This window comes from Nerophis ophidion, linkage group LG03, assembly GCF_033978795.1.
Source record: "Nerophis ophidion isolate RoL-2023_Sa linkage group LG03, RoL_Noph_v1.0, whole genome shotgun sequence".
Classification (NCBI taxonomy): domain Eukaryota; kingdom Metazoa; phylum Chordata; class Actinopteri; order Syngnathiformes; family Syngnathidae; genus Nerophis; species Nerophis ophidion.
In genome coordinates, this window is record NC_084613.1 from 6925274 (window position 1) to 6949876 (window position 24603).

General features: G+C 41.7%; 1 protein-coding gene across 1 annotated transcript in view; it reads left to right on the plus strand.

Moving 5' to 3' along the window:
* slc5a6a (solute carrier family 5 member 6a) overlaps positions 1-24009 on the plus strand; it is a 77188-nt gene extending 53179 nt beyond the window's left edge. The window contains exons 11-17 of the mRNA XM_061894124.1: positions 1434-1546; positions 6195-6262; positions 10704-10790; positions 11815-11993; positions 12088-12191; positions 19708-19829; positions 22764-24009. Coding sequence (XP_061750108.1) covers positions 1434-1546; positions 6195-6262; positions 10704-10790; positions 11815-11993; positions 12088-12191; positions 19708-19829; positions 22764-22949 — 859 coding nt within the window. The 3' untranslated portion in view covers positions 22950-24009. The remainder of the gene's footprint in view (positions 1-1433; positions 1547-6194; positions 6263-10703; positions 10791-11814; positions 11994-12087; positions 12192-19707; positions 19830-22763) is intronic.
* Positions 24010-24603: the final 594 nt, after the last annotated feature.

A 24603-nucleotide genomic window follows, 5' to 3' on the forward strand; every position in this document is an offset into this window, starting at 1 on the left:
ATTAGCCTGCACACCTGTGGGATGTTCCAAATAAGTGTTTGATGAGCATTCCTCAACTTTTTTAGTATTTATTTCCACTTTTCCCAACTTCTTTGTCACGTGTTGCTGGCATCAAATTCTAAAGTTAATGATTATTTGCAGCAAAAAAATTTTTTTATCAGTTTTAACATCAAATATGTTGTCTTTGTAGCATATTCAACTGAATATGGGTTGAAAATGATTTGCAAATCATTGTATTCCTGTTTATATTTACATCTAACACAATTTCCCAACTCATAAGGAAACGGAGTTTGTAAGTTGAAGCACATTTCTCCATAATAATGGGTTCCAGCCTCGACGAAATTCCAAATTTTTGTAAAAGTTTGTACACTTTGAACACGATATAAATCAAATCCAGTACTGTATATCAAACAAACCTATTTTATTAAGTAACAAAGCCAAAAAAAACAACACATTGAAGTAACTTTTGTTACTTAGCTTTACACACAGACACACTGTCACTAGTCCTGTGGTGCACTCAGTTTCTAATCAAAAAACTCCTTCACTTTTAATAGCTAGGTCGCTACATTTATGAGGAATATAAAATAATTTTACCTGTGTGTTTGAAATCTCAATTTACAATCTCAATTGAACAAGGTTCTTAAACCGAAACATTCATAAATTAAGGCACATTTCTCCATAAGAAACAATGTCATTATTAATAATGGGTTTCAGCCTTAACAAAAGTACAATTTTTCGTAAAAGTTGACACACTTTGAACACTATATATCATACGCAGTACTGTATATCAAAAAACCTATTTTATTAAGTAACAAAGCCAAAAAAACAACACATTGAAGTAACTTGTGTTACTTATCTTTACACACAAACACACTGTCACTAGTCCTGTGGTGCACTCAGTTTCAAATCACAAAACTACTTTTCTTTTAATAGCGAATTCGCTACATTTAAGAGGAATTACAAAATAACTTTACCTTGTTGGTTTGTTTGAAATCTCAATTTACAAACCCGAAACGTTCAAAAAATTTAAGCACATTTCTCCATAACAATGTCATTATTAATCGTGGGTTATGGTATCAACAAAAAGTCAAATTTTTTGTAAAAGTTGGCACACTTTGAACACAATATAAATCATACACAGTACTGTATATCAAAAAAACTATTTTATTAAGTAACAAAGCCAAAAAAAACACACATTGAAGTAACTTTTGTTACTTATCTTTACACACAGACACACGGTCACTAGTCCTGTGGTGCACTCAGTTTCTAATCAAAACCTTCACTTTTAATAGCATATTTTTTATTCGGACCACAGTTTGTAAAGATTAAAGTTTGCACAACGAGGGTTTGTAAATGGAAGTTCTACTGCATTATTGACTCTGGTTGCAGATATTGTGAAGTGCTATCATTCATGTGTCTCATTTCCTTCCCAGCACCATCTCATCAGCCTTCAACTCCCTGGCAACAGTAACCATGGAGGACCTCATTAAACCGCATTTTCCAAACATGACCGAGTCCAAAGCCACGTTTCTGTCCAAAGGACTTGGTAAATACGAACATCTGTATGATCGGAATTGCTCTCTGAATGATCCAATGAAGTTTAAGTTCACATTTAATACCACTCTTGTTTGACGTTTTAAGACCAGTGGAAAAATGGCACAGTTGGACTTTAAAAAGGTTCCAAAAAAAAAGAAAGATTAGACAAAAATTAAAGCTGCAAGCAGCGTTGGTCGGGTCCGCCTTTGGCTGCTGCCCCCGAGACCCACGGCCGGATAAGCGTTAGAAGACGCCTTGGAGCCACTATTTTGAGAATCTAATGCATTGTGAAAGTAATGCAGTTGTTGTATTGAAGTGAAATTATCAAACTTCCTGTTGATTTTTGCTAAAGTATGTTGATTATTAAAATGTAGGTCTAAGTGAGACCTACATAGTGTTTTTTGTTTCATGTCTCTCTGACATTCCTACCGGAAGTTACAAGCAGTTTTGTCTGTGTTTTCTTCCTAGGAGCAGTTTGTCCGTGTTGTATTCCTAGGGGGGCGGTAGAGCGCATTTTTGAGTTTTGAGGTTAGGTTTTTTCATCAGATCGCAATTTTTGCCAGACCTGATGTGTGTGTCAAGTTTGGTGAGTTTAGAAGCATTTTAAGGGGGTCAAATAACAGCTCAAAGAGGCAAAAATGACATTTTTTAGGAGACTTTGCACAGGGGTTCTTTGACGGCGCATAAAATCAAAACCTGAGAACTTATCAAAACTCTGTTCTATACTTTTAATCAGAAGGGTTCAATCTCTCTCCTGTGCGAGTTTGAAGCCAAAACAACAAACGCACTCAGAGGAGATAATGTTTGAAGAAAGGTGACCGGTTTTTACAAAACTTTTGTTTTGAAGGGGGGATTGCAAACTTCCTGTTGATTTTTGTTGGGGGTTGTCAATCTAGGAAATGTAGGTCTAGGCGAGACCTACATAGAGGTTTTTGTTTCATGTCTCTCTGACATTCTTACCGGAAGTTACAAGCAGTTTTGTCTGTGTTTTCTTCCTAGGAGCAGTTTTTTCAGTGTTTTATTCAAAAATAGCGCTAGAGCGCAATTTTTGAGTTTTGGGTTTTGGTTTTTTCATTAGATCGCAATATTCGCCAGTCCTTATGTGTGCGCCAAGTTTGGTGACTTTTGAAGCATTTTAAAGGGGTCAAATTACAGCGCAAAGAGGCAAAAATGGCATTTTTGGCGAAAATTTTATGTTGAAGGGGTTTTTGCCAACTTCCTGTAGATTTTTGCTGAAAGAAGTGAGTGTATGAAAATTGGGTCTAAGTCAGACCTACATAGGAGTTTTTGTTTCATGTCGCTATGACATTCCTAACAGAAGTTACATGCAGTCTTGTCTGTAATTTTTTCCTAGGGGGCGCTAGAGTGCAATTTTCATTTTGGGGGATTGGTTGCTTAATATGTTGGGAAGGTTTGCTATACCGACGTGTGTGTCAAATTTGGTGAGTTTTGAAGCATGTTAAGGGGGTCAAATTACGGCGCGTAGGTGCGGAATAATAATAAAACACAGCAGTTTCAATAGGGTCCTTGGCCCATGGCAAAGGACTCCCGTGGAGTCCTTTGCCATGGGCCAAGGACCCTAAAAAAATAAAAACACATTTTTAACTTGGGACTTCCCGCGGGCCAGATTTCGAACGCTGGCGGGCCGGATTTGGCCCGCAGGCCGTAGTTTGGGGACCCCTGTTTTAGTTGAAAGTTGTTATTTTTGAGAATAGATGTTAGTCACTATAGGGCAGGTCTAAAGTATTCAGTCAGCCACCGATTGTGCAAGTTCTCCCACTTCAAAGGATGAAAGAGGTCTGTAATTTTCATCATAGGTACACTTCAACTGTGAGAGACAGAATGTGGAAAAAAAAATCCAGGAATTCACATTGTAGGAATTTTAAAGAATTTATTTGTAAATTATTGTGGAAAATAAGTATTTGGTCAACCACTCAAAGGAGGTTTTGGCTCCAAATCTCATGATACATGGCCCCATTCATTCTTTCATTAACACGGATCAATCGTCCTGTCCCCTTAGCAGAAAAACAGCCCCAAAGCATGATGTTTCCACCCCCATGCTTCACAGTAGGTATGGTGTTCTTGGGATGCAACTCAGTATTCTTCTTCCTCCAAACACGACAAGTTGAGTTTATACCAAAATGGATACATGGATGATACAGCAGAGGATTGGGAGAATGTCATGTGGTCAGATGAAACCAAAATACAACTTTTTGGTATAAACTCAACTGTTTGGAGGAAGTTGCATCCCAAGAACACCATACCTACTGTGAAGCATGGGGGTGGAAACATCATGCTTTGGGGCTGTTTTTCTGCTAAGGGGACAGGACGATTGATCCGTGTTAAGGAAAGAATGAATGGGGCCATGTGAAAAAAAAAATCCTGGAATTCACATTGTAGGAATTTAAAATAATTTATTTGTAAATTATGGTGGAAAATAAGTATTTGGTCAACCATTCAAAGGAGGTTTTGGCTCCAAATCTCACGATACATGGCCCCATTCATTCTTTCCTTAACACGGATCAGTCGTCCTGTCCCCTTAGCAGAAAAACCGCCCCAAAGCATGATGTTTCCACCCCCATGCTTCACAGTAGGTATGGTGTTCTTGGGATGCAACTCAGTATTCTTCTTCCTCCAAACACCACCAGTTGAGTTGATACCAAAATGGATACATGGATGATACAGCAGGGGATTGGGAGAATGTCATGTGGTCAGATGAAAGCAAAATACAACTTTTTGGTATAAACTCAACTGTTTGGAGGAAGAAGAATACTGAGTTGCATCCCAAGAACACCATACCTACTGTGAAGCATGGGGGTGGAAACATCATGCTTTGGGGCGTTTTTTCTGCTAAGGGGACAGGACGATTGATCCGTGTTAAGGAAAGAATGAATGTATCGTGAGATTTTGAGCCAAAACCTCCTTCCATCAGTGAGAACTTCGAAGATGAAACGTGGCTGGGGTCTTCCAGCATGACAATGATCCCAAAGTCCTGGAGTGGCCTAGCCAGTCTCCAAACCTCAACCCCATAGAACAGGGGTGCCCATTACGTCGATCGCGATCGACTGGTCGATCTCGGAGGGTGTGTCAGTCGATCTCAAGCCAGGCATTAAAAAATAGACATAAAAATGAGCAATCATACCAAGACTTCACTTTCGTCAGTTGTTTGACATTCTCGGCACCCGAGGATCTTGTGAGATGACGCTGGCTGCTGCGAGCTCATATTTAAGAAAAAAAATCACTAACAGGGCGGACGCAGAGAAACACATTTTATTTCTAGAGACTCCGTACCTGCTGTCAAAACTCTAAAGACCGACTGCACAGTTCCTGTCTTCACCATAAAAGACCTGTTTCATCCTGCCGGTGCTAACAAAATAAGAGTCTCAGAAAGCTAGCAAGCTACGGAGTTTGATGCCAATGTATTTCTCCCCCCGCCCTCAGCGACCGCTTTCTCACTTGCTTGCCCACCCGCACAGTCACTGACGTCACTCACCTGCTGCCAGACATTAAAGGGCCACACACATATGCTACTCTCATAACAAAGTGTTTAAAACCAGTATGCAAGTTGGACAAATGAGATGCCAAATCCAACCACTTTCATGTGGTATTGGACAGAAAGGAGGACTTTTTTTTTTTCCTCCATTTGAAAATGCGGACGTTATCAGCACCACTGTCTGATTCCAATCAATGCAAGTCATCAGAATCAGGTAATACACCAACTTATATTCTTGTCTTCATGAAAGAAAGGAATCTATGTGTGTTAAACATGCTTGTATTATCATTAAACACCATTAACTTGTTAACAAAAATGTCTCTTTCATAAATATCCATCCATCCATTTTCTACCGCTTATTCCCTTTCGGGGTCGCGGGGGGCGCTGGCGCCTATCTCAGCTACAATCGGGCATAAATATAAATGAGGTAGATCTCCTCGACTTGGTCAATTGAAAAGTAGCTCGCCTGCAGAAAAAGTGTGAGCACCTCTGCCATAGAAAATCTGTGGAGGGAGTTGAAAGTCCATGTTTCTCGGCGACAGCTCCAAAACATCACTGCTCTCGAGAAGATCTGCATAGAGGAATGGGCCAAAATACCAGCTACTGTGTGTGCAAACCTGGGAAAGACCTATAGTAGTCATTTGACCTTTGTTATTGCCAACAAAGGTTTTATATGATTTTTTGTTATTGACCGAATACTTGTTTTCCACCATAATTCACAAATAAATTATTTAAAATTCCGACAATGTGAATTCCTGGATTTTTTTTCTCACATTCTGTCTCTCACAGTTGAAGTGTACCTATGATGAAAATTACAGATCTCTGTCATCCTTTGAAGTGGGAGAACTTGCACAATCCGTGGCTGACTAGGTACTTTTTAACCCCACTGTGATTTTAGTAACGAGTAGTTTATCATGCAAAAACACAGATTCCAACCATTGAAATAATTTGTATCGTTCAAGTTAGAATAGATGAGTGCACATCATACATTTTCCATCTTAAACATCTAGAAAAATGATTTGGGAATGTCCGGCAGGGCCAGATTGAAAAGCCTAACGAGCCTTAATTAGCCCTGGTCTGCTGTATAGGTTTAATGATTTTGATTGCATGTTTTTGTTCCATTTTTGCCTGATGTGTTTTAATGTATGCTTCATGCCCCCCACAGCTCTGGCCTATGGTCTCGTATGTCTGGCCATGGCCTACCTTGCCTCCCTGATGGGCTCCGTGTTGCAGGTAACATTATTCACACTTCTCTCCAATGCAAGCAGGAGTGGACATTGCTAATAAAAGTACTTTAAGGCCATTACAAATATAAATTTTTTCTTTGGTCCTTAGGTTTTTGTCAATAAAATCCGAGCTTTTAGAGAATTTATTTTAGAGTCGGGGCAAAAAAAACATGCTTTTTGGCTGGAGATGTACGTCATCACATGTATCTTGTATAACTACGAGCTACGGTTATTCTGATACCAATATTTTAGTACCAATACCAAAATGTATATCGTTACTTTTCGAAATGCGAAAAATGTCAATATTGGCTTAATTTTCATAGAAAATATCACTACTTTAAACACTCACAGTCAACGGACAATTTTACAAGGTTAAAATGGAAACTAAGTGAAGTGAATGATATTTATATAGCGCTTTTTCTCTAGTGACTCAAAGCGCTTTACATAGTGAAACCCAATATCTAAGTTACGTTCAAACCAGTGTGGGTGGCACTGGGAGTAGGTGGGTAAAGTGTCTTGCCCAAGGACACAACGGCAGTGACTAGGATGGCGGAAACGGGGATCGAACCTGCAACCCTCAAGTTGCTGGCACGGCCACCCTACCAAACCGCCCCAAGTTCAAGTGGAAATGGCAATCATTTCCCCATTTCATGACCGACATGGTCTCACAAGATGTAGTTTCTCTTTAAATATCCCTCTTGAAAATGGCCTTGCAAATATATATCTGCCACCTAATCAACGTTTACCGCCCCACAAATTAAAAGAAATTGAAATGGTATCGACCCTGAAGGGAATGTCTCCACTGTGGTCCTCCACTACAGTCTGCACCGGACCGAACAGCAGGACAGGTGTAACAACTACATAGTAGGAATAAAGCGGTATAGCTCGGTTGGTAGAGCGCCTGTGCCAGCAACTTCAGTTTTGCAGGTTCAATCCCCGCTTTCGCCATCGTAGTCACTGCCGTTGTGTCCTTGGGCAAGACACTTTACCCACCTTCCCAGTGCCACCCACACGGCTTTAAAGAAAAAAATGTAACTTAGATATTGGCTTTGAGTCACTAAAGAAAAGCGCTATAGATATAATTCACTTCACTTCACTACATTATTAGTTTTTATAACTCCTTGTGGAGATCGGAATTTTCCATCCATCATCTTCCGCTTATCCGAGGTCGGGTCGCGGGGGCAGCAGCCTAAGCAGGGAAGCCCAGACTTCCCTCTCCCCAGCCACTTCGTCTAGCTCTTCCCGGGGGATCCCGAGGCGTTCCCAGGCCAGCCGGGAGACATAGTCTTCCCAACGTGTCCTGGGTCTTCCCCGTGGCCTCCTACCAGCTGGACGTGCCCTAAAAACCTTCCTAGTGAGGCGTTGGGGTGGCATCCTGACCAGATGCCCGAACCACCTCATCTGGCTCCTCTCCATGTGGAGGAGCAGCGGCTTTACTTTGAGTTCCTCCCGGATGGCAGAGCTTCTCACCCTATCTCTAAGGGAGAAAACTCATTTCGGCCGCTAGTACCCGTGATCTTATCCTTTCGGTCATGACCCAAAGCTCATTATCATAAAGCCTGCAACATTTCCGCACACCATCTTTTTTTGGCCTTAAATCCTGCGCTTTTGGCTTCGCCCGCAATATAAAGCTACGAGAGGGCATTCGTTTCCAAATTAAGTATCTTTAATCCGTATGAGAAGTTCAGGATTATATCCCCCATCACAGTATACATTCTGCACCGTACAGGACACATGACTATACACTTAACCCTCATCGTGAAAACGATCCACTCATTTCTTAGCACATTATGCACTCGCCCTCACCATAAACAATCGACTTCGCTATTTAACAAATCAATATTTATTGAGCCATTTAGCACACTATGCACTTACCCTCATCATGAAAACGGTTGACTTAGTTATTTAACAAGGGAATACAAATCATTGACCCATTTAGCGCATTATGCACTCACCCTCATCTCCCAAAAAGGATCGATTCAGCTACAGTATTTAACAAGGAAATAACAATCGTTGAGCCATTTAGCACGCTATGCACTCACCCTCATGAAAAGTCACACCATCTCATGAAAAGTCACACCATCTTTTTTGGCCTTAAATCCTGCGCTTTTGGCTTCGCCCTGCAATATAAACCTACGAGAGGGCATTCGTTTCCAAATTAAGTATCTTTAATCCACATGAGAAGTTCAGGATTATATCCTCCATCACAGTATACATTCTGCACCGTACAGGACACATGACTATACACTTAACCCTCATCATGAAAACAATCGACTCATTTCTTAGCACATTATGCACTCGCCCTCACCATAAAAAATCGACTTCGCTATTTAACAAACCAATATTTATTGAGCCATTTAGCACACTATGCACTTACCCTCATCATGAAAACGATTGACTTAAGTTACTTAACAAGGGAATACAAATCATTGACCCATTTAGCGCATTATGCACTCACCCTCCTCTCACAAAAAGGATCGATTCAGTTACAGTATTTAACAAGGAAATAACAATCATTGAGCCATTTAGCACGCTATGCACTCGCCCTCGTGAAAAGTCACACCATCTCATGAAAAGTCACACCATCTTTTTTGGCCTTAAATCCTGGGCTTTTGGGCTTCGCCCCGCAATATAAACCTACTAGAGGGCATTCGTTTCCAAATTAGGTATCTTTAATCCGTATGAGAAGTTCAGGATTATATCCCCCATCACAGTATACATTCTGCACCGTACAGGACACATGACTATACACTTAACCCTCATCGTGAAAACGATCCACTCATTTCTTAGCACATTATGCACTCGCCCTCACCATAAACCATCGACTTCGCTATTTAACAAATCAATATTTATTGAACCATTTAGCACACTATGCACTTACCCTCATCATGAAAACGATTGACTTAAGTTATTTAACAAGGGAATACAAATCATTGAGCCATTTAGCGCATTATGCACTCACCCTCATCTCCCAAAAAGGATCGATTCAGCTACAGTATTTAACAAGGAAATAACAATCGTTGAGCCATTTAGCACGCTATGCACTCACCCTCATGAAAAGTCACACCATCTCATGAAAAGTCACACCATCTTGTTCGGCCTTAAATCCTGCGCTTTTGGGCTTTGCCCTGCAATATAAACCTACTAGAGGGCATTCGTTTCCAAATTAGGTATCTTTAATCCATATGAGAAGTTCAGGATTATATCCCCCATCACAGTATACATTCTGCACCGTACAGGACACATGACTATACACTTAACCCTCATCATGAAAACGATCGACTCATTTCTTAGCACATTATGCACTCACCCTCATCTCACAAAAAGGATTGATTTAGCTACAGTATTTAACAAGGAAATAACAATCGTTGAGCCATTTAGCACGCTATGCACTCACCCTCATGAAAAGTCACACCATCTCATGAAAAGTCACACCATCTTGTTCGGCCTTAAATCCTGCGCTTTTGGGCTTTGCCCTGCAATATAAACCTACTAGAGGGCATTCGTTTCCAAATTAGGTATCTTTAATCCATATGAGAAGTTCAGGATTATATCCCCCATCACAGTATACATTCTGCACCGTACAGGACACATGACTATACACTTAACCCTCATCATGAAAACGATCGACTCATTTCTTAGCACATTATGCACTCATCCTCATCTCACAAAAAGGATCGATTTAGCTACAGTATTTAACAAGGAAATAACAATCGTTGAGCCATTTAGCACGCTATGCACTCACCCTCATTAAAAAACGATCGATTTAGCTACTTAACAAGGAAATAACAATCTTTGGGGTTCCCATTACATCGATTGCGAGCCAGGCAATAAAAAATAAAGTTAAAAATGATGGCTCATGAGTCTTCACCAAGACGTCACTTGATAGACATTCACGGCACCCGAGGGTCTTGAGAGATGACGCCGGCCGCTGCCGGATCATTATTAAGAAAAAATGACCGACAGGAAGGCCAGAAACACTTTTTTTATTTCAACGGACTCTGTCAAAACTCTAAAGACCAACTGCACAGTTCCTGTCTTCACAATAAAAGCCCTGCTCCATCCACCCTGCCGGCGCTAACAAAATAAGAGTCTCAGAAAGCTAGCAAGTTTACCCCCAATGTATTTCTTGTAAAGTGCATAAAAAGGAGTATGGAAGCCGGACAATGATAATAATAGATTTTATTTTGTACATGGAGAGGAGCCGAATGGTACGGGCATCTGGTCAGGATGCAACACGTCCGACCGGTAGGAGGTCACGGGGAACGCCTCGGGATCCCCCGGGAAGAGCTGGACAATGTGGCTTTGGGCTTCTCTGCTTAGGCTGCTGCCCCCACGACCCGGCCTCAGACGGAAGAAGATGGATGGATGGATGGATGGATTTTATTTGAAAAAAGCACTCATTGTTGTATGAGACACTTGTGACTTACCCTCCTCTCCACTCTCAGGCCGCCTTGAGCATCTTTGGGATGGTGGGCGGCCCCCTGCTGGGTGTCTTCTGTCTGGGGATGTTCTTCCCCTGGGCCAACCCAACGGTAAGTCGGCAAGTCTCCGTCCCACCATGTCAGTCAGCGTGGTCAGTCAATCAATCAATGTTTATTTATATAGCCCCAAATCACAAATGTCTCAAAGGACTGCACAAATCATTACGACTACAACCCACAAAAGGGCAAGGAAAACTCACACCCAGTGGGCAGGGAGAATTCACATCCAGTGGGACGCCAGTGACAATGCTGACTATGAGAAACCTTGGAGAGGACCTCAGATGTGGGCAACCCCCCCCCCCCCCCCCCCCCTAGGGGACCGAAAGCAATGGATGTCGAGCGGGTCTAACATGATACTGTGAAAGTTCAATCCATAGTGGCTCCAACACAGCCGCGAGAGTTCAGTTCAAAGCGGATCCAAGACGGCAGCGAGAGTCCCGTCCACAGGAAACCATCTCAAGCGGAGGCGGATCAGCGGCATAGAGATGTCCCCAACCGATACAGGCGAGCGGTCCATCCTGGGTCTCGACTCTGGACAGCCAGTACTTCATCCATGGTCATCGGACCGGACCCCCTCCACAAGGGAGGGGGGGGGACATAGGAGGAAAAAAGAAAAGAAGCGGCAGATCAACTGGTCTAAAAAGGAGGTCTATTTAAAGGCTAGAGTATAGAAATGAGTTTTAAGGTGAGACTTAAATGCTTCTACTGAGGTAGCATCTCAAACTGTTACCGGGAGGGCATTCCAGAGTACTGGAGCCTGAAATGAAAACGCTCTATAGCCCGCAGACTTTTTTTGGGCTCTAGGAATCACTAATAAGCCGGAGTCCTTTGAAGGCAGATTTCTTGCCGGGACATATGGTACAATACAATCTGCAAGATAGGATGGAGCTAGACCGTGTAGTATTTTATACGTAAGTAGTAAAACCTTAAAGTCACATCTTAAGTGCACAGGAAGCCAGTACAGGCGTAATGTGATCAAACTTTCTTGTTCTTGTCAAAAGTCTAGCAGCCGCATTTTGTACCAACTGTAATCTTTTAATGCTAGACATGTGTCCGCCTTCTCCTCCCCCTCCAGGGGGCGCTGGTGGGACTGGCAGCGGGCCTCACCATGGCTTTCTGGGTCGGCATCGGCAGTTTCCTGACGCGCGCGCCGACCTCGGTCTCGCCGCTCGGCACCGTGGCTCCGCCCTCTTTTGAGAACGTGACCACTGCGGTCTTGACCTCGCTGGTCAACGCTACCACCCCCAGACCCAGGTACTGCATCCCAACACTCTACCTTGTGCCGGAACATCACTAATATGTCAATATCCCCCCTTTTTTTTTTCTCTCTCCTCCTCTCACCTGTCAGGCCCTCAGGCGTAGAAGCACTTTATTCCTTGTCCTACATGTGGTACAGTGCTCACAACTCCACCGTTGTGGTGGTGGTGGGTCTGATTGTCAGCCTGCTCACAGGTAAAATACACATTATTAGAGATGTCCCATAATGGCTTTTTTGCCGATATTGTCCAACTCTTAATTACCGATTCCGATACCAACCGATACCGATATATGCAGTCGTGGAATGAACACATTATTACCGCATTTTCTTCTCACTCAGGGCGCTTACCAAAGGCATACTTGCCAACCTTGAGACCTAAGTTTACTAAAAAAAAAACAACAACACATACTTTTCACTATTTGAGTAACCTTTGTTCTGCCATTTGCGTATTGGAGGCGTGGTTGGGGCAGGGGGCGTGGTTAAGCGGGGTGGCGTATAATTCACCAACTCGAGTATTTCATATATATATATATATATATATATGAATGATATACTTGACTTTAAGTGAATTCTTGCTATACATATTTATTTTATTATATATATAAATAAAAGAAATAGTTGAATTTCAGACAGCACCTGTCAAATACACAGTAATAAAAACACAGTTGTTCTACTAACTGTACTGTGCTTGCTGGTTACTAAAAAAAACAACAACACTTACCTTTCACTATTTGAGTAACTTTTGTTCTGCCATTTGCGTATTGGAGGTGTGGTTGGGGCAGGGGGCGTGGTTAAGTGGGGTGGCGTATAATTCACCAACTCTAGTATTTCATATATATTTCATATATATATGAATGACATACTTGACTTTAAGTGAATTCTTGCTATATATATTTATTTTATTATATATATAAATAAAAGAAATAGTTGAATTTCAGACGGCACCTGTCAAATACACAGTAATAAAAACACAGTTGTTCTACTAACTGTACTGTGCTTGCTGGTTACTAAAAAAACAACAACACTTACCTTTCACTATTTGAGTAACCTTTGTTCTGCCATTTGCGTATTGGAGGCGTGGTTGGGGCAGGGGGCGTGGTTAAGCGGGGTGGCGTATAATTCACCAACTCGAGTGGTTCATATATATTTCATAGATATATATATATATAAATATATATATTAATGATATACTTGACTTTAAGTGAATTCTTGCTATATATATTTATTTTATTATATATATAAATAAAAGAAATAGTTGAATTTCAGACGGCATCTGTCAAATACACAGTAATAAAAACACAGTTGTTCTACTAACTGTACTGTGCTTGCTGGTTACTAAAAAAACAACAACAACACTTACCTTTCACTATTTGAGTAACCTTTGTTCTGCCATTTGCGTATTGGAGGCGTGGTTGGGGCAGGGGGCGTGGTTAAGCGGGGTGGCGTATAATTCACCAACTCGAGTATTTCATATATATATATATACATATATATGAATGATATACTTGACTTTAAGTGAATTCTTGCTATACATATTTATTTTATTATATATATAAATAAAAGAAATAGTTGAATTTCAGACGGCATCTGTCAAATACACAGTAATAAAAACACAGTTGTTCTACTAACTGTACTGTGCTTGCTGGTTACTAAAAAAACAACAACAACACTTACCTTTCACTATTTGAGTAACCTTTGTTCTGCCATTTGCGTATTGGAGGCGTGGTTGGGGCAGGGGGCGTGGTTAAGCGGGGTGGTGTATAATTCACCAACTCAAGTATTTCATACATATATATATATATATATTAATGATATACTTGACTTTAAGTGAATTCTTGCTATATATATTTATTTTATTATATATATAAATAAAATAAATAGTTGAATTTCAGACGGCACCTGTCAAATACACAGTAATAAAAACACAGTTGTTCTACTAACTGTACTGTGCTTGCTGGTTACTAAAAAAACAACAACAACACTTACCTTTCACTATTTGAGTAACCTTTGTTCTGCCATTTGCGTATTGGAGGCGTGGTTGGGGCAGGGGGCGTGGTTAAGCGGGGTGGCGTATAATTCACCAACTCGAGTGGTTCATATATATTTCATAGATGTATATATATATAAATATATATATTAATGATATACTTGACTTTAAGTGAATTCTTGCTATATATATTTATTTTATTATATATATAAATAAAAGAAATAGTTGAATTTCAGACGGCACCTGTCAAATACACAGTAATAAAAACACAGTGGTTCTACTAACTGTACTCTGCTTGCTGGTTACAAAAAAAAAAAAAACAACACATACTTTTCACTATTTGAGTAACTTTTGTTCTGCCATTTGCGTATTGGAGGCGTGGTTGGGGCAGGGGGCGTGGTTAAGTGGGGTGGCGTATAATTCACCAACTCTAGTATTTCATATATATTTCATATATATATGAATGAAATACTTGACTTTAAGTGAATTATTGCTATATATATTTATTTTATTATATATATAAAGAAAAGAAATAGTTGAATTTCAGACGGCATCTGTCAAATACACAGTAATAAAAACACAGTTGTTCTACTAACTGTACTGTGCTTGCTGGTTACTAAAAAAACAACAACAACACTTACCTTTCACTATTTGAGTAACCTTTGTTCTGCCATTTGCGTATTGGAGGCGTGGTTGGGGCAGGGGGCGTGGTTAAGCGGGGTGGCGTATAATTCACCAACTCGAGTATTTCATATATATATATATATATGAATGATATACTTGACTTTAAGTGAATTCTTGCTATATATATTTATTTTATTGTATATATAAATAAAAGAAATAGTTGAATTTCAGACGGCACCTGTCAAATACACAGTAATAAAAACACAGTTGTTCTACTAACTGTACTGTGCTTGCTGGTTACTAAAGAACAACAACAACACTTACCTTTCACTATTTGAGTAACCTTTGTTCTGCCATTTGCGTATTGGAGGCGTGGTTGGGGCAGGGGGCGTGGTTAAGCGGGGTGGCGTATAATTCACCAACTCGAGTATTTCATACATATTTCATATACATATATATAAATATATATATGAATGATATACTTGACTTTAAGTGAATTCTTGCTATATATATTTATTTGATTATATATATAAATAAAAGAAATAGTTGAATTTCAGACGGCACCTGTCAAATACACAGTAATAAAAACACAGTTGTTCTACTAACTGTACTGTGCTTGCTGGTTACTAAAAAAACAACAACAACACTTACCTTTCACTATTTGAGTAACCTTTGTTCTGCCATTTGCGTATTGGAGGCGTGGTTGGGGCAGGGGGCGTGGTTAAGCGGGGTGGCGTATAATTCACCAACTTGAGTATTTCATATATATAAATATATATATGAATGATATACTTGACTTTAAGTGAATTCTTGCTATATATATTTATTTTATTATATATATAAATAAAAGAAAAAGTTGAATTTCAGATGGCACCTGTCAAATACACAGTAATAAAAACACAGTTCTTCTACTAACTGTACTGTGCTTGCTGGTTACTAAAAAAACAACAACAACACTTACCTTTCACTAGTTGAGTAACCTTTGTTCTGCCATTTGCGTATTGGCGAGCGATCTCCGAATCCGGGAACATATATCGCCATCGGGTCTCCATCTTGCGAGGCGGCCCATAATACTGGGTTGTGAACGATGCTGCGCTGCGGACGCTTTGTGCTTCGCTGACCGTTCATGACTGAGTATATCCGTTCGGCCGCCGTGTTCAATGAAGAGGTCTGTTCTACAACATTTACAGGCAACATACCCCTTCCCCTTCGAACTCTCCTGGATAAACTGAAATTCTTGTTTCCAATCGTTCTGGAACTTGCAAGCGTATTTCTTCATTTTGCTCGTTGACGGTGTAATATATCTGTTTGGAGTCAATAACCAGGCGACGTGATGAAGTTACGTCTCTTTACTGTGGGCTTCAGAACAGACTCCCTAATGCATGTTCCTTGACTGCACTTAAATGTAGAATATATTTACATTCTATTCTATGTACAGTAGATGGCAGTATTGTCCTGTTTAAGAGCGTCACAACATTGAGTCAGGTTCTAACGGAGCTGGAGTGGGCGTGGCCTTTGTCAAAGTCACGATTTTGTTTTAAATTCTTGAAATAATAAATTATTACTTTAAAAAGTAGTTTTATACTTGTGAGTGTTGATATTCTCGTTTCAAGCATGTTTTACTCAATATAGGTCATCAAATCTCAGCTACAAGCTGTAATATCTTACTGAGATCATTTAGCAGCAAAACCCTTAAAACAAGTAAAAGACTCTAACATAAAATCTTATGTATGGCCGCGCAAGTCCCGGGATGCCCAAAATTTTCATAACACACCCAGCCGAGTCCCATGTGGCGGGGGGGGATGAAAGTTGGAAAAGTCAGCAAAAGTCCCAAAAATGTTCAAAATACCTACACAGGTTCGAGTCCCACAAGTTCCGCCGCCGGCCGGGATGCCTAGAATGTCCAAAACGCGCCCTGCAAAGTCCCACGGGAAGGTGGGGAGAAAAGTCGGGGAAATGTTCAAAAGTCCCACCCGGGTCCGAGTGTGCACTCAAACTCAAACTCGAACCCGGTTGGGACTCGAACCTGGGTAGGTATTTTGAAAATTTTGGGGGGACTATTGCCGACTTTTCTCATTTTCCCCCCTACTTCCCGTGGGACTTTGCTGGGTGCGCTTTGGACATTTTTTGTATCCCGGGATTTGTGTGGGACTCGTGGGACTGGAACTATTTTGGACACAATTGGGACTTTTGAACATTTTGGCCGACTTTTCCCCCTCTTTTTCCCCGCTTTTCTGTGCACCATTGCTGGGTGTGTTTTGGACACTTGGAAAAAAATAGTTTCAAGCATATTTTACTCAAAATAGGTAATAAAATGTCGGAAACAAGCAGTAGTATCTTACTGAGATCATTTAGCAGCAAAACCCTTAAAACAAGTAAAAGACTCTAACATAAAATCTTATGTATGGCCTCGCAAGTCCCAGGATGCCCAAAATGTCCATAACACACCCAGCCGAGTCCCATGTGGCGGGGGGGGGATGAAAGTTGGAAAAGTCAGCAAAAGTCCCAAAAATGTTCAAAATACCTACACAGGTTCGAGTCCCACAAGTCCCGCCGCCGGCCGGGATGCCTAGAATGTCCAAAACGCGCCCTGCAAAGTCCCACGGGAAGGTGGGGAGAAAAGTCGGGGAAATGTTCAAAAGTCCCACCCGGGTCCGAGTGTGCACTCAAACTCAAACTCGAACCCGGTTGGGACTCGAACCTGGGTAGGTATTTTGAAAATTTTGGGGGGACTTTTGCCGACTTTTCTCATTTTCCCCCCTACTTCCCGTGGGACTTTGCTGGGTGCGCTTTGGACATTTTTTGTATCCCGGGATTTGTGTGGGACTCGTGGGACTGGAACTATTTTGGACACAATTGGGACTTTTGAACATTTTGGCCGACTTTTCCCCCTCTTTTTCCCCGCTTTTCTGTGCACCATTGCTGGGTGTGTTTTGGACACTTGGACAAAAATAGTTTCAAGCATATTTTACTCAAAATAGGTCATAAAATGTCGGAAACAAGCAGTAGTATCTTACTGAGATCATTTAGCAGCAAAACCCTTAAAACAAGTAAAAGACTCTAACATAAAATCTTATGTATGGCCGCGCAAGTCCCAGGATGCCCAAAATGTCCATAACACACCCAGCCGAGTCCCATGTGGCGGGGGGGATGAAAGTTGGAAAAGTCAGCAAAAGTCCCAAAAATGTTCAAAATACCTACACAGGTTCGAGTCCCACAAGTCCCGCCGCCGGCCGGGATGCCCAGAATGTCCAAAACGCGCCCTGCAAAGTCCCACGGGAAGGTGGGGGGAAAAGTCGGGGAAATGTTCAAAAGTCCCACCCGGGTCCGAGTGTGCACTCAAACTCAAACTCGAACCCGGTTGGGACTCGAACCTGGGTAGGTATTTTGAAAATTTTGGGGGGACTTTTGCCGACTTTTCTCATTTTTCCCCCCTACTTCCCGTGGGACTTTGCTGGGTGCGCTTTGGACATTTTTTGTATCCCGGGATTTGTGTGGCCGGCGGTGGGACTCGTGGGACTGGAACCCCGGGGAGGTATTTTGGACACAATTGGGACTTTTGAACATTTTGGCCGCCTTTTCCCCCGCTTTTCTGTGCACCATTGCTGGGTGTGTTTTGGACACTTGGACAAAAATAGTTTCAAGCATATTTTACTCAAAATAGGTCATAAAATGTCGGAAACAAGCAGTAATATCTTACTGAGATCATTTAGGAGCAAAACCCTTAAAACAAGTAAAACACTCTAACATAAAATCTTATGTATGGCCGCACAAGTCCCGGGATGCCCAAAATGTCCATAACACACCCAGCCGAGTCCCATGTGGCGGGGGGGGGATGAAAGTTGGAAAAGTCAGCAAAAGTCCCAAAAATGTTCAAAATACCTACACAGGTTCGAGTCCCACAAGTTCCGCCGCCGGCCGGGATGCCCAGAATGTCCAAAACGCGCCCTGCAAAGTCCCACGGGAAGGTGGGGAGAAATGTCGGGGAAATGTTCAAAAGTCCCACCAGGGTCCGAGTGTGCACTCAAACTCAAACTCGAACCCGGTTGGGACTCGAACCTGGGTAGGTATTTTGAAAATTTTGGGGGGACTTTTGCCGACTTTTCTCCTTTTTCCCCCCTACTTCCCGTGGGACTTTGCTGGGTGCGCTTTGGACATTTTTTGTATCCCGGGATTTGTGTGGCCGGCGGTGGGACTCGTGGGACTGGAACCCCGGGGAGGTATTTTGGACACAATTGGGACTTTTGAACATTTTGGCCCTCTCTTTTTCCCCGCTTTTCTGTGCACCATTGCTGGGTGTGTTTTGGACACTTGGACAAAAATAGTTTCAAGCATATTTTACTCAAAATAGGTCATAAAATGTCGGAAACAAGCTGTAGTATCTTACTGAGATCATTTAGGAGCAAAACCCTTAAAACAAGTAAAAGACTCTAACATAAAATCTTATGTATGGCCGCGCAAGTCCCGGGATGCCCAAAATGTCCATAACACACCCAGCCGAGTCCCATGTGGCGGGGGGGGGATGAAAGTTGGAAAAGTCAGTAAAAGTCCCAAAAATGTTCAAAATACCTACACAGGTTCAAGTCCCACACGTTCCGTCGCCGGCCGGGATGCCAGAATGTCCAAAACGCGCCCTGCAAAGTCCCACGGGAAGGTGGGGGGAAAAGTCGGGGAAATGTTCAAAAGTCCCACCTGGGTCCGAGTGTGCACTCAAACTCAAACTCGAACCCGGTTGGGACTCGAACCTGGGTAGGTATTTTGAAAATTTTGGGGGGACTTTTGCCGACTTTTCTCATTTTTCCCCCCTACTTCCCGTGGGACTTTGCTGGGTGCGTTTTGGACATTTTTTGTATCCCGGGATTTGTGTGGGACTCGTGGGACTGGAACTATTTTGGACACAATTGGGACTTTTGAACATTTTGGCCGACTTTTTCCCCGCTTTTCTGTGCACCATTGCTGGGTGTGTTTTGGACACTTGGACAAAAATAGTTTCAAGCATATTTTACTCAAAATATGCTTTAAGGCTTAACACTCATTTCTTGTTTTTGTTGTTTTTATCCTGCTTTATTTCCTGCACGTCTAAACCGTCCTTCATACAGGACCGATGAAGGAGAAGCAGCTCACCCCAGGAACGGTCTATCCGGTTTTGGGTAATCTGCTCTTCTTCCTGTCTGAGCGATACAAAGAGAAGCTGTGCTGCGTCACCCCGCTGCCACAAAAGGTATGTTTCTTTGACACCCTGCCTTTAATCCACCGTGCGGTTCTAGGACTACAGGACATGCTGCGGTGACAATAGTGAACTACAGAGGTATCGCCCGCCTCGTTGACATGTTTACAAAGTGGACACAGATTCATTAGAGGAGCTCATTCTGCACGATACCATCACTTAACTTCAAATGAAACACCGTCTATTAACCGCAACTTTTCCCCCACGCTTTGACCCCTGCGGCTAATACAATGCCGTGTCTGATTTACGGATTTTTTTTTCTAGGCTCGCCAATAAATTTAGGCTCTGCACATCACACCGATGAAACGACCAAACGGGTCAAAGCGGACCAATGAAATTGTTGAAATTCAGTCGAATGCACTCAATCATTGAGCCATTTAGCGCAGTATGCACTCACCCTCATCATGACATAAATGATAAATGGGTTGTACTTGTATAGCGCTTTTCTACCTTCAAGGTACTCAAAGCGCTTTGACACTACTTCCACATTTACCCATTCACACACACATTCACACACTGATGGAGGGAGCTGCCATGCAAGGCGCTAACCAGCACCCATCAGGAGCAAGGGTGAAGTGTATTGCTCAAGGACGCAACAGACGTGACGAGGTCGGTACTAGGTGGGGATTGAACCAGGGACCCTCGGGTTGCGCACGGCCACTCTTCCACTGCGCCACGGCGTCCCGATCGATTTAACTATTCAACAAGGAAATAACAATCATTGAGCCATTTAGCCTGCTATGCACTCACCCTCATCATGAAAATGATCGACTTGGCTTTTTAACAAGGAAATAACAATCATTGAGCCGTTTAGCGCACTATGCACTCACCCTCATCATGAAAACGATCGACTTAACTATTTAACAAGGAAATAATAATTGAGCCATTTAGCGCATTATGCACTCACCCTCATCATGAAAACGATCGACTTAACTATTTAACATGGAAATAAATAATTGAGCCATTTAGCGCACTATGCACTCACCCTCACCATGAAAACGATCGACTTAGCTATTTAACAAGGAAATAAATAATTGAGCCATTTAGCGCACTATGCACTCACCCTCACCATGAAAACGATCGACTTAGCTATTTAACAAGGAAATAATCATTGAGCCATTTAGCGCATTAGGCACTCACCCTCATCTCACGAAAACGATCGACTTAGCTATCTAACAAGGAAATAACAATCATTGAGACGTTTAGCGCAATATGCACTCGCCCTCATCATGAAAACGATCAACTTAGCTATTTAACAAGGAAATAACAATCATTGAGCCATTTAGCCTTCTATGCACTCACCCTCATCTCACGAAAACGATTGATCGACTTAGCTATTTAACAAGAAAATAAGTAATTGAGCCATTTAGCGCATTATGCACTCACCCTTGTCATGAAAACGATCGACTTCGCTATTTAACAAATAAATATTTATTGAGACATTTAGCACACTATGCACCTAAGCCTCATCATGAAAACGATCGACTCATTTAGCGCATTATGCACTCACCCTCACCATAAACGATCGACTTATATATATTTAACAAGGAATCAATCATTCAGCCATTTAGCGCATTATGCACTCACCCTCATCTCACAAAAATGATCGACTTAGCTACAGTATTTAACAAGGAAATAACAATCATTGAGCCATTTAGCGCACTATGCACTCACCCTCATCATGAAAACGATCGACTTAGCTATTTAACAAGGAAATAAATAATTGAGCCATTTAGCGCGCTATGCACTCACCCTCAACATGAAAACGATCGACTTAGCTATTTAACAAGGAAATAACAATCAGTGAGCCATTTAGCGCATTATGCACTCACCCTCATTATGAAAACGATTGACTTCGCTATTTAACAAAGCAATATTTATTGAGCCATTTACCACACTATGCACTTACCCTCATCATGAAAACAATCGACTCATTTAGCGCATTATGCACTCACCCTCACCATAAACGATCGACTTAGATATTTAACAAATCAATATTTATTGAGCCATTTAGCGCACTATGCACTTACCCTCATCATGAAAACGATCGACTTAGCTATTTAACAAGGAAATAATCATTCAGCCATTTAGCGCATTATGCACTCACCCTCATCTCACAAAAATGATCGACTTAGCTACAGTATTTAACAAAGAAATAACAATCATTGAGCCATTTAGCACGCTATGCACTCACCCTCAACATGAAAACGATCGACTTAGCTATTTAACAAGGAAATAACAATCATTGAGCCATTTATCGCGCTATGCACTCACCCTCACCATGAAAACGATCAACTTAGCTATTTAACAAGGAAATAACAATCATTGAGCCATTTAGCGCTTTATGCACTCACCCTCATCATGAAAACGATCAACTTAGCTATTTAACAAGGAAATAACAATCAGTGAGCCATTTAGCGCAATATGCGCTCACCCTCATCATGAAAACTATCGACTTAGCTATTTAACAAGGAATTAATCATTCAGCCATTTAGCACATTATGCACTCACCCTCATCTCACAAAAACAATCGACTTAGCTACAGTATTTACCAAAGAAATAACAATCATTGAGCCATTTAGTGCGCTATGCACTCACCCTCAACATGAAAACGACCGACTTTATTTCCTTGTTAAATCGCTAAGTCAATTGTTTTCACAATGTGGGTGAGTGCATAGTGCGCTAAATGGCTCAATGATTATTTCCTTGTTAAATAGCTATCATTCCCGCGACCCACAAAAGGGATAAGTGGTAGAAAATGGATGGATGGAGCCATTTAGCAAGCTATGCACTCACCCACATCCTAATAGCTATTTAACAAGGAAATACCAATAACAACAAATCCCTTTGGAGACATAAAAAGGTTTCCACCCTTCGCCATTAAAGTTCCAAACTGCCTTTCAAGTCTTTCTCTCCTTCCTTCACCAGCCCAAAGAAGTCAACACACCTTACGAGCGGGACAAGACCGGGGAGAACGGCGCTGCGTACTGCAAAGAGGACACGGTCACGGAGGACAAAGAAATGGAAAGTGACAGCGCCCAGGATGAGGAGAGCAGAGCGAGTCGACCCTTGTGTCAGCTGACCGCTCACAGCGTGGCGGAGACGGCCCTCTAGTCCTCTCTCTGGGCACCTAGACCATGGGCAACCTGGACGGCCGTCCCATTAAAGCGCCGTTTGCTCAGACGTCCGCAACTAAACCTGATTTGGGGAGAATCCCACGCCAGTGAGTAAAAGTGGGGCACTGCAATAATTAAGTTATTTCAACTGTTGGGTTCCAAGTTGTGGTACTTTTTAAAATATCTCTTTTTAATCTCCAAAGACAAGACCATAAAGTAGCACTTTGCACAGACCTTCCTGATCTGTCCTCGGTCTGAAGAGCAGGGGTAGCTCTTCTCTGACGTCAAGTCCGGTACAAAATGTGTCATGTGGGTTATTTTTCTAGTGACGATTGACCGACAGTACAGTCCTAAATTTTGGACACACCTTCTCCTCATTTATAGCAAGTTCTTTTTTTTTTTCATGACTATTTACAAAACCCCAAAAGCAGTGAAGTTGTCACGTTGTGTAAATGTTAATTAAAAAGAGAATACAACTTAAATTCAATTGAATAGACTGCAAAGACGAGATATTTCACGTTCGAACTGGTTTATTTTTTATTGCAAATAATAGCTCATTTGGAATTTGATGCCTGCGACGTGTTTCAAGAAAGTTGGCACAAGTGGCAAAAAAGAGGGAGAAAGTTGAGGGATGCCCGTCAAAGAATTGTTTGGAAAATCCCACTGGTGAACGGGCTGATTGGGAACAGGTGGGTGCCGTGATTGGCTCGGTTGGTAGAGCGGCCGTGCCAGCAACTTGAGGGTTGCAGGTTCGATTCCCGCTTCCGTCATCCTAGTCACTGCCGTTGTGTCCTTGGGCAAGACACTTTACCCACCTGCTCCCGGTGCCACCCACACTGGTTTAAATGTAACTTAGATATTGGGTTCCACTATGTAAAGCGCTTTGAGTCACGAGAGAAAAGCGCTATATAAATATAATTCACTTCACAAAAGCAGCTTCCGTGAAATGCTCACTCGTTCACAAACAAGAACGGGGCGAGGGTCACCGCTTTGAGCAGCTATTGCAGGGAATTTAGGGATTTCAACATCTACACTCCGTAATATCATCAAAATATTCAGAGAATTCTCTGCACGTAAGCGGCAAGGCTGAGAACCAACATTGAATTCCCTTAGTTCCCAAAGTCCATGTAACACACTGGTAAAAATGTGCCAACTTGTTTGCAATGTCGCTGCCGTTAAATTCAAAATGAATGATTATTTGCAACAACAACAACAAAAATATCTCAGTGTGAACATGAAATATCTTGTCGATTGAATATAAGTTGAAAAGGATTTGCAAATCATTGTATTCTCTTTTTATTTACCATGAAAACGTAGCTATTTAACAAGGAAATAAAATTCACTGAGCCATTTAGCGCATTATGCACTCACCTTCATCTCACAAAAACGATCGACTTAGCTATTTAACAAGGAAATAACAGTCATTGAGCCATTTAGCGCATTATGCACTCACCCTCATCTCACGAAAACGATTGACTTAGCTATTTAACAAGGAAATAAAATTCATTGAGCCATTTAGCGCATTACGCACTCACCCTCATCCCACAAAAACGATCAACTTAGTTTTCTTAACAAGGAAATAACAGTCATTGAGCCATTTAGCGCATTATGCACTCGCCCTCATCTCACGAAAAGGATCAACTTAGCTATTT